Genomic DNA, 14,008 nt, shown 5'->3' with positions numbered 1-14,008 from the left:
GCTTTAAGAACTAACAAACGTCGAGCCGGCCGGCCGTCTCACGCCTGAGGTGGAAAGCGACTCAGAGTGATGCTGCATTATTCATTCAGAATGTGTCGCGACTGAAGAAAGCTTACAAGGGTTGTGGAATTCAACAGGCTACTGTGTCAAAACAACAAAAACGACTAGTGAGGACATGTAGTCTCCAGGTTACGACGTACTCGACTTACGCGATTTTGACTTTACGAAGCCGGAGTCTCGTCCGCCATTTTGTCTCCAGTCTTTTTTTGTTTTGTTTTTTTAGTCACATAAACAGTACCATAGACTTCATAATGGTATTGACAGGTCAGATCGGTCATGCGCTGCGCCTCGCCTTCATGTAGGGGGCCGCCCACATCAAGAGGAGCTATTCACAAACACATGCACACAGCGATCTAATGCCGGATTTCTGCTGAAAAAGTACGAGAGCTGTACCGCATACAAACAGGAAGGATTGTCTCAGGAGCGATTTGTTCAAGGATTCAAGGTAATTATTATATTTTTTTATACCATGCATGCATTTTGAAACGTTGTGAAAAAAAAGATCAATGGGAGAAATCAGCCTCTACTGGAATAGCATTATAGTTCACGATATTTACGTGAAAAAAAAAAAATCAATGGGAGAAATCAGCCGCTACTGCATTAGCATCATAGTTCGCAAAATTTACGTGAAACAAATGCTAACTGCACGTTTTTTTAAATTATTTGCTTTTGACTAAGAATCGAGAATGTTTACGTCCGTATCTGTAAAGAATTCTGGGATTTAAGCATTTATTCAAAAGAATTTTCACCGGAAAAGTTTTGTTTGCATAAGGTGGTCGCTAGCTACATTCACTAACAGACTAGCATTGTACTTCGACATATTACATGAAATAAATGCTAACTGCATGTTTTTTTTTTTTTTTTGCTTTTCACCAAGAATCGAGACTGTTTTATGTCCATATCTATAAATAATTCAGGGATTTAAGCATTTATTCAAAATAATTTTCATTGGAAAAGCTCTGTTTACATAAGGCGGCCGCTAGCTACATTCACTAACAGACTAGCATTGTAACTTAGACATATTACATGATAAAATATATGCTAACTGCACGTTTTTTTTTTTTTTTTTTTTTTGCTTTTCACCAAGAATTGGGACCATTTTACATCCATATCTATAAATAATTCGAGGATTTAAACATTTATTCAAAAGATTTTCACCGGAAAAGCTCTGTTTACATTAGGCAGCCGCTAGCTACATTTACTAAAAGACGAGCATTGTACTTCAATATTTCCGTAAAATAAATGCTAACTGCATGTTTTTTTTTGTGTTTTTTTTTGCTTTTAACCAAGAATCGAGATGGTTTTATGTCCATATCTATAAAGAATTCAGGGATTTTAGCATTTATTCACAAGATTTTTCACGAGAAAAGCTCTGTTTGCATAAGGCGGCCGCTAGCTACATTCACTAACAGAGTAGAATGTACTTCGACATATTACGTAAAATAAATGCTAACTGCACGGTTTTTTTTTTGCTTTTCACCAAGAATTGAGACTATTTTATGTCTATATCTATAAAGAATTCGGGGATTTAAGCATTTATCCACAAGTATTTTCACCAGAAAAGCTCTGTTTACATAAGGCAGTCGCTAGCTACATTCACTAACAGACTAGCATTGTACTTCAACATATTTACAGTATGTAAAATAAATACTAACTGCACTTTTTTTGCTTTTAACCAAGAATCGAGACCGTTTTACGTCCGTATCTATAAAGAATTTGGGGATTTAAGCATTTATTCACAAGAATTTTCACCGGAAAAGCTCTGTTTGCATAAGGCAGCCGCTAGCTACTACATTCACTAACAGACTAGCATTGTACTCCGACATATTTACGTATAATAAGTGCTAACTACATGGTTTTTTTGCTTTTAAACAAAAATCGAGACTGTTTTACGTCCATATCTATAAAGAATTCAGTGATTTAAGCATTTATTCACAAGAGTTTTCAACAAAAAAAGCTCTCTGTCTGTGATTCCACTTGGTCAGCTTTGACGGCCTTGCCAACAATGCAGGCCCCCATTTATCGGCCCCCGCTTCCCGTCAATACATTATGAAGTCCATGACAGTACCTTATTGTACCTCACAGTATCTTATTTTTTACTGCACTTTATTAATGCGATGTGTTCTGTTCTCACTAAACGTGAAGTTGTTCAGCTTGCTGCGGCTGATGAGTAGAGCCACTCTCCCCCCTCCCGTACTGACCACCTTCTACAGAGGGACCATCGAGAGCCTGCTGACCAGCTGCATCTCCGTCTGGTCTGGGAGTTGCGGGGCCTCGCACTGGAAGTCTCTGCTGAGAGTAGTGAGGTCAGCGGAGAAGATCATCGTGGCCCCGCTCCCATCCATCCAGGACTTAGCAGTCAGCCGCTGCCTATCCGGACCGTGACATATTGCCTCAGATTCCTACCACCCCCAGAATGGACTGTTCTCTCTCCTGCCGTCTGGCAAAAGGTTTCGCCGCATCCGCTGTAGAACTGCCAGACTCAGGAACAGCTACTTCCCCGCGGCCATTAGACTGATGAATTCATCCCAACACACTAACATCCACACACAACCTCACATAAATAGACCCACACATACATAGTCCCATTCTCAGCTGATCCACCTCATAGAAAGCACTGTAAACACTTCTCTTTTACATATGTATGATATAAATATTGAGGTATGCTTGTACTTATGTAACCCTACTGGTTGTTATGTTTGTATCTTTATATATTTATTTATTTATTACTTGCTTCTTCTATTTTAGCACTGTTTATTTTAGTTCCATTTTTTTACCTATTTTTGCATGTCTTTTAACTCTGTGGCAAGCCGGAAGCAAGCAACGACATTTCGTTGCCATAAATCTCACTGCAGTGTTTTTTTGTGTGCAATGACAATAAAAGGAAATCTGAATCTGAATTGTGCTGTTTGAAGCTTTTGACTTCCTTCATTTTATACAATTTAGAAATCTGTAACTTATGTTCAAAAGGACACATTTTTACAATAAAACCCTTGACACAAAGCAATCGGTGTTCAAACATCCATCTAGTCTGATCAATATGTAAATTTAATAGATTAAATTAGCCTAATTTGCCAAACAAAAGTCCGCTAGTTTAAATGCTACCAATGCTAACATATTTACAATTCTCATAGAAAATAGCACACACACAACCAGAAGTGGGTAGTAACGAGTTACATGTACTCTGTTACATTTACTTGAGTAACGTTTTGAGAAAAATGTACTTTTTACTTTTACTTGAGTAGATTTGTGAAGAAAAAAAAAAAACGGGACTTTTATTCCACTACTTTGGGCTACACAAGAGTTGTTACAATTTTCCTCTTTAGTCTACATATTAGATTTATTATTTCTTTTTCGCTAGCGATGCTATTGCCAAGAGTAGCGCTACTAATTTCACCAATGACATGAGTCATTCACATTAACCAATCAGACGCAAGCTTTCCGTTCCACGATCACGCAAGCCTGTTCAATCACCGTCTTTAAAGTACCGTAACAAATGAAGTATTTGAAAATGGAGCGCTGCCCTTTTGGCACCGATTGATTACAGAAAACCGGAGATATGATCATTTTAATAATAATAATAATAATAATTAAAAAAATAATCATAATAGTAACTATGGAGGAACTCCAGTATTTACTACTCAAACTAGGAACTATACTCATGCTCTTTGGACGAATAATGCTTCATTACTGTTTTTATCTCTCTTTAATTGAATATATTTTTTTATATTTCTTTGGCTTAATGTAGTTATGTAATGGGTTATTGTACAGTATCATGATAACAACAGTTCATATAGATAAATTTGTGCTGAGAGAAAAAAAAAAAAATCAAACAAGTTACTCATTACTTGAGTATTCTTTCACTGGATTTTTTTTTTTTACTTGTACTTGGGTACATTTTTTGGATGACTTCTTTTACTCTTACTTGAGTAATATTACTTTGACGTATTGCTACTCTCACTTGAGTAAACATTTTGGCTACTATACCCACTTCTGCATATAACTTTACATACTGGAGCTCTAAACCTCATTAAAAATCCATGCACACACATGTGTTAGCTGAAACAACTTACAGCCTTATGTAGGCCAAACCAGAGTGCAGCTATCCTTTATCCATGTAAGACGTCTGAATCCGCACCTCAGTCATACAAGGTGATAGTCCAGCCAGACACACCGCTGCCACCAGAGGGCAGTATATCCTCCATCATTACACAAAATACAATACTTTTTGGACTGTTTTTGGACAGTGTGGAGTCCGCAGCTGTCACTGTCACTAGAAGAACACTACCGGTGTTCTGCAAGTCCTTCTATTCTGCGAGACGTCCAACACATGCGCACATCGGTTAAAAGCTGCGAGTACTTACTATTTGTGTTTTTATTGAGTCATTTATTACCTTTTCATTGCCTCGAAATACTTTTTGCATGCGTTTCCCTCTCATACTTTTAAGCATTGTGTTTTCTTGCGGTAGCTTTAAAGCAGATTGTTGATATGTTGACCACATTTGTCACGTAGCGTATTTGAGCCACCCGTATTTGATATTACTACGTTTAGGTATTTTCTTAAGGCATTTTTATGATGTTCTGCCCTTATGCATCTAAACAAAACAAGCTTAAAACGCATGCTAGTACTTTGGGTGTCAAATTCGCCTCTTGTAGATGTTTCGTCGGTGTAGCACATTTTGGCAGAACGCCAGTTTTGTCATACTCGCCTCTCGTCTCATCCCGTCTTTCCTGTTCATTTTACTTTTGCTGCTCGTTTTGTGAAATATCGACGGTGCTGTCATACTCATTAATGTTCCTCTCGGGTTCAAATTGAAAGGGTTGAATTGATGACATGTTTATGCCGCTAGAGTAATGCACTGGAAGCCCGGCAGCGTAACCAAGTGATGTCACCGCCCTGCAACGTCAACAACAATGGCGACCTACTAGTTAAACTAATTTTGTATAAAAACTAAAACATCAAGAGGGGTTTTAATATCGAATTATTTTAACTCACAATAACATTTATCTTTTAAGAACTACAAGTCTTTCTATCCGTGGATCCGTTTATCATAACTCTCAAACACGTATTCCAAGAAAAAAACTGCTAAAATATACTTCTTAACTAAATAACGAATGAATAAACAAACATACCGTATTGGCCAGAATATAAGACGGTGTTTTTTTTTGCATAGAAATAAGACTGAAAAAGTCGGGGTTATCTTATATTCGCGGTCTAGACTTTATACCCATTCACGACGCTAGATGGCGCCAGATATCATTGAGGCGATGTTGTCATGACAGATCTCAGCTACTCTCAAGTTTAACCAGTTTGCATTATCTTATTGCAATTTTTTTCCTTATTCAGATTTGTTTCAAGACTTCAGTTACAGTTAGACTTCACTTTGATGGTTAATGCAGTTATTGCAATTTTGTTGTTTTATCACAATAGATTGGTTTATTTACATTTCAAAAACCAGAAGCCACTCATTTCCGAATGTGATTGCACTTTAGTTTACATATTTAAATGTTCAGATATTGAGATTTGAATGAGGCAAAATAACATGCTTTTTCTCTCAAATATATTGTTAAAATCATTTGTTTCAGATGTACTGTAATTATTTTCTGTATAAAAATTAATTTGGTGTTCAAAAAGTCTTTTTTCAAACTTCAGTCTTGAAAAAGAGGAGGTCGTCTTTTAATCAGGGCCGCATTATATTCGAGCCAATACGGTATTAGCTCTAAGAAAAACATGACTTATGTTGGTGTTAACAGGGAGCAGCTGGATTTAGCAATGTTAGACGAATTATGGCAATATTCACTGTTGCCACTGGAGGGCAGTGTATCCACTCAAATTAATAAAACTAAATGCAACACTTTCATAACAAACCATGACAACATCACTGTTAACGAATCCTCGAAGCAGCAAAATTTCTAACTCGATGCTTTTTTCAAATCGAATTACTCGAGTTAATCGATTAATCGTTGCAACGAGACCAAAATGAATGTAAATCCCTTCTGTCCTTTTATTACCTTCAGTTCAACCCATGTGATTTCACATGAACTGGGTGACTGACAATATACAGAGCGGAATGTCTGAATCATTTAACCTCGTGCATCTGATGGTCTTTTCAGAGCACGTTTTTGACCAAAAAGATTTCTCCAGTCTCGCCGCCCTCAAGGGATTCCAACCTATATCAATTCCATGTCGTATATTTTTCTTTGTCCTTCACAGTGGCCGCTGCCTATCATTCACTCGCCACCTGGGGATCGTACGAGCGCCTGGAACGTCTAATGGGACGAGGGGAGGTCAGCGTGAGCCGAGTCCTTGGTGGTTTTACCTTTATGCCTGGCCAGGTATCTTCCCAGAACGATGATTAAACACAAGGTGACGAAGACCACCACGGCCACCACTCCCCCGATCAAAGCGTGGTCCGTGCCGTGATGGGCTAGAGCGTTGGGATCTGAAAAGAGATGAAAAGGCGAGTGTCAACACAGAAAAAGAGCAAACACTGCAACAAGGAATGAAGGAATTTCTTTCCAGTTTTTTTCTTTTGTCTAATGATGCTTCTGAGGTGCTGGCTCCTTTCACAGAATCTCACAGGGAATAATAAAACAGAGAGCAATGGGGACCAGAAAGAAAGAGAGACGTTCGCCTGGTAAAGCTAAGGTGAAAAGACAATGAGGTAGGGAGTAAGGGAAAAAAAAGGTAGATGAATAATTCAGAAACCACCCACGGAGTCACACAAGTCCCAAAAATTCAAAATCAGGCTGACGGTTGGAAAGGTACAGTAAATAAATCATCATTCGGAAAATTCCAGAAAGGACAAGGGTGATTGATATGAGCAGAATAGAAGTGTGAAAAACAGCACAAAGGATTGACAGGATCTTTCTAAAATGGAATAAAAAAGGTGTCCATCGATTACGCCTCAAACATTACACAAAACGGCAACAAAGTGCTAGCGCTGGGTTTTCTCTGACTTTCTTCAACATTTCCAAACCAAGCAAAAAGCTTCAGTAAATCACAAAAACTACATTAAACGCAGTGGCGAATGCTGGTTTTCAATGATGGGAAGCTCAGACTGTGTCCGCCTGTGAGTGCTTTCTGACGGTGGAGGGGCCACAGTAGGGAAAGAAACTAGAGTGCCAGAAGTCAAGTCTCCAAACTAGGGCTGCAGCTATCGAATATTTTAGTAATCGAGTAGTCGACTGAAAATTCTATCGATTAATCGAGTAATCGGATAAAACTTTTTTTTAAAGGTAAAGAGCAATTATAAATATACATGAGAAAAAAAGACATTTAATCCAATATTGAACCATTTTCAGTCAATCAATGTCTTTATTTTCGATGTACATTGTTGAAAACAGAAAACAATTGCATCTAAGATGTGACTAGAAAAAAAATTCACTGCTTTCACTCAAAAAACTTCTAGATCTTATTAAAAAAAAAAAAAAAATCTTACCTAAAAATGTAATTACGCTTGATAACCCACATCACTTGAAAGCTATGTGTTTTTCCCACCTGTTTCAATTTAATTTCCATTTGTGTCAAGCTATTTTTAAGTTCTAGTTGAGTTTTAAGTTAGTCTAAACTGTAAATACTGATAGGATTTTGAGTGTTTTGACTGTGTTCAAAATAAATATAAGATACCTGCTGTATTGGAGCACATTAGGGACCAGTGCTACTTGGTGTTTTAGTCAGCAATGACTACTGAGCTAAAACTGACAGTTAGCTTTATTATGTTTTAATTTTACACCCTCATCACTCTACAGCGCTTTGTTTTTACAGATTAACTAAAGCCTGTATGTAAGACACGTTAGCCACGCATCGACAGAGGTCATAATCAATAGAAACCTAGCCCTCCGAAGGGCCAACGTTACGTGAGCGAGTGACAGTAACGTTATATTTATTAGCGATGAGAAGTCTACTGCTTAAAGATGGCGGCTTTTTACTAACGCCGCCCAGACGCGGCCGAGTCAGTCATTTTGCATCTAGTCCTAAATGCATGCGATATCTATGAGACGCATCGGACACTACCTGCTACCACATTAGCATCATGCGGACGTATTTTTTAGCAACGTCGGCGTAGTTTGTAGTGGCTGTCGGCTGCGGTAAGTTTCTTTTGTTTTGTTTTTTTATTGAGTCTTCCTCTATGCACGTGACGTCAGCGGGTTGTCCCGCATTAAAAGTAGTCTTGGTAAAACGTGATGCTTAGAGCTGGCAAAATGAAACGATTCCTCGAGGTGAATAAAATTACTTGGATCAGTTTTTAAACTCGAGTTACTCGAGGATTTGTTTCAGCTCTACTCCAAACACAAGCTCTACAATGGAAAAAAACACCAGAAATAAGCTAATTTTTTTGCTAGTCGTTTTTAAGCAACCGTCACTAGGATGATGATGAAAGTCTCTGGTTCAAGTCAGAACACCGGAATGAAAATTGAAAAATGCCTCCCGCGGATGTTAATACGACAAGATCACTGATTCGCTCGTTTTGCTTTAATCGTTTGATTGTGATTTCATTTTTTGTTTTAATTGTGTATGGCGGAAAACACTCAGGTGACTTGAAGTTCTGCTCCGAGACACTCAATTTGGCCAAATTTAAAAATTGTCCTTTTTGCATGTGTGATACATCATTGGAAAGCTTAAAATCTCAATTTTCTGGGGGAAGAAAAATTTCGAACAGGGGGGCATTTAAAAAAAAAAACAAAAAAAAAACAGTGAAACCCTATCTGGAGGTGAGAGCATGAAAGAGCAGAATTAAGGACGCCATGACTTTAACGAGATATTATCACGTACTTACATTGTTTCGATCCCAAAACTCCATGTGGCGTGTATCACTGAGTGTCAAGACACAGCTGTAAATGGCCACAGCTGGATTTTGGGGGGATTTTATGGGTGAAATATGGTAATATAACAAGGGTGACGATGCAGAAGTCGCAGACATCAAGAAGTGGTCGAGATGTTCTTTCTTTCTTTCAAATTTCTTTTTATTGGTGTTAAAAAAATACAGAACACCCCTCCCAAACTAAACAAAATAATAATAATAATAATAAATAAATTTAAAAAAAAAAAAAAAAAAAAAAAAAAAATTGTTTCACTCTAAGTTATCCAACACAAACAACCATGAAGTCTATGTCTAATCGTAAATGTCCAGAGAGTCATAGAAAGTTCTTCCGTGCCATCACTTCGATACATAGTGGTTACGGAATAAAAATACAATACAAATACAATACAAAAAAACAAAAATTTAGAGTATGAAGACTTACGGTGGTCCACGGAATAAAAATACAGTGCAATACATTCAAATGTCCCACCAAATAGGAGCAGCATGGAAAGCGACCGTACCGTTGCCCATCCCCCATGGCTAAATTAGCAATATAACAGTGCATATGTCATTCCTGCACTTGTGTAGTGGTGTTGTCAAAGAATGAAAGAAAAGGTCCCCATGTATTATAAAATTTCTTTTCAGAACCGCGAAGAATATATCTGATTTTCTCGAGCCTAAGATTCATCAGCACATCCCTTATCCAATGCGAAGTTGTGGGTGGGGCAGCCTCCTTCCACCTCAAAAGAACTAAACGTCGCGCCAAAAGGGTGGTAAAAGCAATAACCCTACACCCCCAAGTAGGCAGCCACAGACCCTCCGGTAAAACTCCAAATATTGATATTATAGGATCAGGAGTGATTCCGACCCCTAACACGAGGGAGAGGGCTTCAAAAATACCCTTCCAAAATATTTCTAAGCTGGGACATAACCAAAACATATGGATCAGTGTTGCATCCGCCAGCTTGCACCTATCACACAAAGGGCTGATTTCTGGAAAGATTCTGGACAATCTTACCTTAGAATAGTGTACCCGGTGTACTACCTTAAATTGAATCAAAACATGACGAGCGCACATAGATGAATTATGTACCCTACCCAAAACCTTAGACCACAGTCCCTCTCCGATTGGTGTTTGAAGATCCCGTGCCCACAGGTCTTTGATTCTGGATAAGGACGGAGCTACCTTATTAGAAATTAGATTAAAAATGCGCTTAATTCCCCCTTTCTCTGTCGGATCTAAAGACATAACATCATCTAAAACTGTTGTAGGAGGTTTATTTGGGAAAAGCGATATAATACTCTTAACGAAGCTTCTAAGTTGCAGATATCTAAAATGATGAGAGTTAGGAATATTAAATCTTTGGACTAGCTGTGCGAAAGAGGCAAAAATATCATCCACAAAAAGGTCATTTAAACGTGTAAGACCCAGGCTGGACCACAAATGAAAGGCTTTATCGACTGTTGAGGGGACCAAAAAATGATTCGATGCCACTGGGCTAAAAAGACAAGTACCAACTACACCATTTTTTTTCCTAAATTGAGATAGTATCCAAAGGGAGTGAGATAATACTGGGTTATTTCCTGATACCCCAACTTTCAAGGGCAGTGGCGCACCACACAAGGCGGCTAATGAATTTGGGAGACATGCACATGCTTCCATCTGCACCCAAGCGGGACCATTCTCCTTAAGATGGTAATATAACCAATATGCCGTGGTCGAGATGTTCTTATATATATATATATATTTTTTTATATATTTACCCTTTTAAACGTTTTTTTTTTTTTTCATTTTTTTTTTTGTTTGGATCGATTATTTATCATCTAACATATGGGAGAAAATGTAACAGTACCCAAAAAAAAAAAAATCAATTAAAAACAATTAAGCGATAGTTATGAGGTAGACATCCGAGACTTTTTTACAGACACAAAGTTTTTCATTGTGACGTAATTTGTTTAAAAGTTTAAAATATCTGAGTTAATAATTGTTTAAAATCGTTTTTTTTTTTTAAATGAAATATTAGACATCAATTAATGATTTTAAGCTAAAAATGAAATTTTGAATAATAAATATAATTAATTACTTTTGTTTTATGGCTGGGTTGAAACAAAAGCGGTTGTGAAAGTCTGTAAACGGGGGTTTCAAGGGTAAAACGGACAAATTAAAAATAGTTTGGGGGCTTAATGCGGGATGAATCTGCTATGGCAGCATATAGACATATTGTTCTATTAAACACAACAGTTGTTTTGGCTTAAAATACAGCAATTTCTTTTAAAGAGGAGTGCAAGAGCAGACACAGCCTTTTCAGTCTTGTCTGTGTTTTCCGCCGTATATATGTTTTTATACATAGGCTTATACAGTATTATGCAGTGGCGGATGCTGGTCTTTCTATGAGGGTAAGCTCAAAGTGTGCCCGCCTGTGGGTGCTTTGTGACGGTGGAGCGACTCAGCGGCACCCGCTACTCAGTAGAGAAAGAAACTCGAGTGCCAGAAGTCAAGTCTCCAAACACAAGCAGCTACAATGAAAAAAAAAAAATCACCAAAAAGAGAAGGTCAAATTTTCTCTAGTTGTTTTTAACTAAGCAAATGTCGCGAGGATGATAATGAAAGTCTTATTAAGTATTATGAAAGGAATGAAAATTGAAATGTTAACACGACAAGATCACTGATTCGCTTATTTCGTTATCCATCAAAAATGGATTCAGCTTCTGACAGATCAGCCAATTGTCATCCAGAGAAGCAGAGGGTCTGGGCCAGCCGAGCCCATAGACCCCCAGAGACGCACGGCGTCCGATGGGCAGGATAATCCCAGCCAATGACTTTTCTCGTTTCAATGTAGTGGAACGATGTACTCTCAACTCTGGAGACGCATCATGTCCACATTGTTTAAAGGACTGAAGCAGCGCAAATGAATGAAAAGCAAGCCGCATCGTAACCAGTGATAAGAAGCTAATTCTGAGCAAAAGTGGAGTGTGTTGTAGCACATATTTAGTCATGACATGTATACACATTTTTTTCACATTTTGGGGGAAGCTGAGCTTCCCTTGCAGTCTGAGAGCAATCGCCTCTGATTATTGAAAATATAACACAAAGTTACGTTTAGAGTTGTCCGATAATTATTTTTTAACCGATAAATGATATCCCGATATTGTCCAACTTAAAAAATCCGATACCGATATATGCGGTCGTAGAGTTAACATATTATGGCTAATTGTATTGTGATGCCCCACTGAATGCTTTAATAATGATAAATGTAACAACTTCAACTGAAGTTATGGAAAAATGCCTATATTGCACCACTATACAGGTAGTCCCTTGGTTACAAACAAGGTCCGTTCCTGCGCTACATAAGTCGGAATTAATCCTTAAAGTACCCCAAAATAACTATCCAAAAAGTCCAAAAGCATTGTATTTTTTTTAATGATGACGGATACACTGCCCTCTGGTGGCAGCGTTGGGTCTGGCTTGATTGTCACTTTATGACTGAGGAGAAGACTGTCGTCTGGCATGGATAAAGAACAGCTGCGCTCTAGTTTGGCCCACATAATGCTGTAAGTTGTTTCAGCTAATATGTTTGTGTATGCATTTGTAATTAAGTATACAGCTACAGTTTGTGGAGTTATGTGTGAATGATTTGCTATGAGAATTGTAAATACTAGGGGTGCATAATATCAATTTTTTGAAACCGATACCGATATCGATAACTTCTTGTTCCTCAAAGCCGATACCGATATCGATAACCGATAATAAATATATAATTTTTAAAATGTATAACCTGAGTTTTTGAACACCTGGAGGTTTAAAAAAAAACAACAACTAGTGGTGGATTCAACATAGATTTGCCTTTGATCTCACCAGATTTTTTAAAATGACATGAACAAAACAGTGCGTTTCACTTTTGCACTGCCCGACAGCCAGCTAAGAATGAATGCACTTCCATAAGCCACAAGGCTTGGTCTTTTCTCGCTTTTATGGGAAGACACTCGTCTTAATATTGTTGAAAGTACAACAGAAATAAAACCATATTCAATAATCAATATACAACAAACTGCAAAATACACTTATATACACAACTATTATATGTTTAGCATTGCACACTAGCTTGAGCTTCTAAAGCATTGGCTGGCTTCTATAACACAACTTATGAAGTTCTGTACATATGACCCTTCACCACCAGTGTTGTTAATAACGGCGTTACAATATAACGGCGTTACCAACGGCGTTATTTTTTTCAGTAGTGAGTAATCTAATTAATTACTTTTCTCATCTTGGCAACGCCGTTACCGTTACTGAGGCTGGAAAGGCGTGCGTTACTATGAGTTACTAAGTTGGTTGAATAAAAAAAGTCAGAGAGACAGACTCACAGAGACGAGAGGGCAGAGCAGGAGTGGGGAAGAGGCCGTTGCAAACGCGATGCTAGGTGGCTCCAATAATACCTGACTGTAGCCTACAAACTACGCCCACATGATACGGTAGATATCACATATTATAGAACTAGATGCAATTGTTAGGCACGGCTGCATTGGCAACATGTTTTAAGGACTACATGCGTTAGTAAACAGCCGCCAGTTTAAAGCAGTAGACCACTCAGGAAGGCTCTGTTGTAGAGATCCTTCCTAGCGAACCGACTTTTTGTTTTTTTAAAAAATCTAAAACGCTCCTAAATTGGCAAAATCTCGATTTAAATCTATCTTTAAACGATGAAACAGTTTTAAAACTTACACATGTTGAAAGTAGACAGAAGGGAACTAATGCAATAGCGGGAGGAATTTTAACAACTTTAACAGTTGATAAACAACTTTAAATGACTTCCACACATAGCAAAGGTTACTATCGAGTTATCGCAATACCCTTGTGTCTAGTTAAGTGGAGGGTAAAGAATTGGGCTAGGGCCAATTGTCCCAAAAACCCTTTAAACTTCACATTGTGTGACGTTTTTTTTTTTTTGAGAGAAAAAAAAAACATGAAAATTATAACTAGTTACTTTGCCAAGTAACTAATTACTCTTAAATTCAGGTAACTGAGTTACTAACGCAATTACTTTTTGGGAGAAGTAATTTGTAACTGTAATTAATTACTTTTTAAAAGTAAAATTAACAACACTGTTCACCACAGAAGTAAACATATATTGCATATCCATATG

At 37.7% G+C, this 14,008-nt stretch overlaps 1 protein-coding gene across 3 annotated transcripts in view; it reads right to left on the bottom strand.

Annotated features, from left to right (window-relative positions):
* Positions 1–14,008, bottom strand: part of cadm2a (cell adhesion molecule 2a) — a 534,075-nt gene that overhangs the window by 15,715 nt on the left and 504,352 nt on the right. For all 3 annotated transcript variants that reach the window (XM_057821958.1, XM_057821960.1, XM_057821959.1), the window contains one exon: positions 6,381–6,503. In XM_057821958.1, the coding sequence (XP_057677941.1) occupies positions 6,381–6,503 (123 nt within the window). The remainder of the gene's footprint in view (positions 1–6,380; positions 6,504–14,008) is intronic.

The sequence above is a fragment of the Corythoichthys intestinalis genome, chromosome 18 (assembly GCF_030265065.1).
Source record: "Corythoichthys intestinalis isolate RoL2023-P3 chromosome 18, ASM3026506v1, whole genome shotgun sequence".
In the NCBI taxonomy this organism is placed as follows: domain Eukaryota; kingdom Metazoa; phylum Chordata; class Actinopteri; order Syngnathiformes; family Syngnathidae; genus Corythoichthys; species Corythoichthys intestinalis.
The sequence above is the reverse complement of the archived record's forward strand: the minus strand, read 5'-3'. Positions and strand labels throughout refer to the sequence as shown.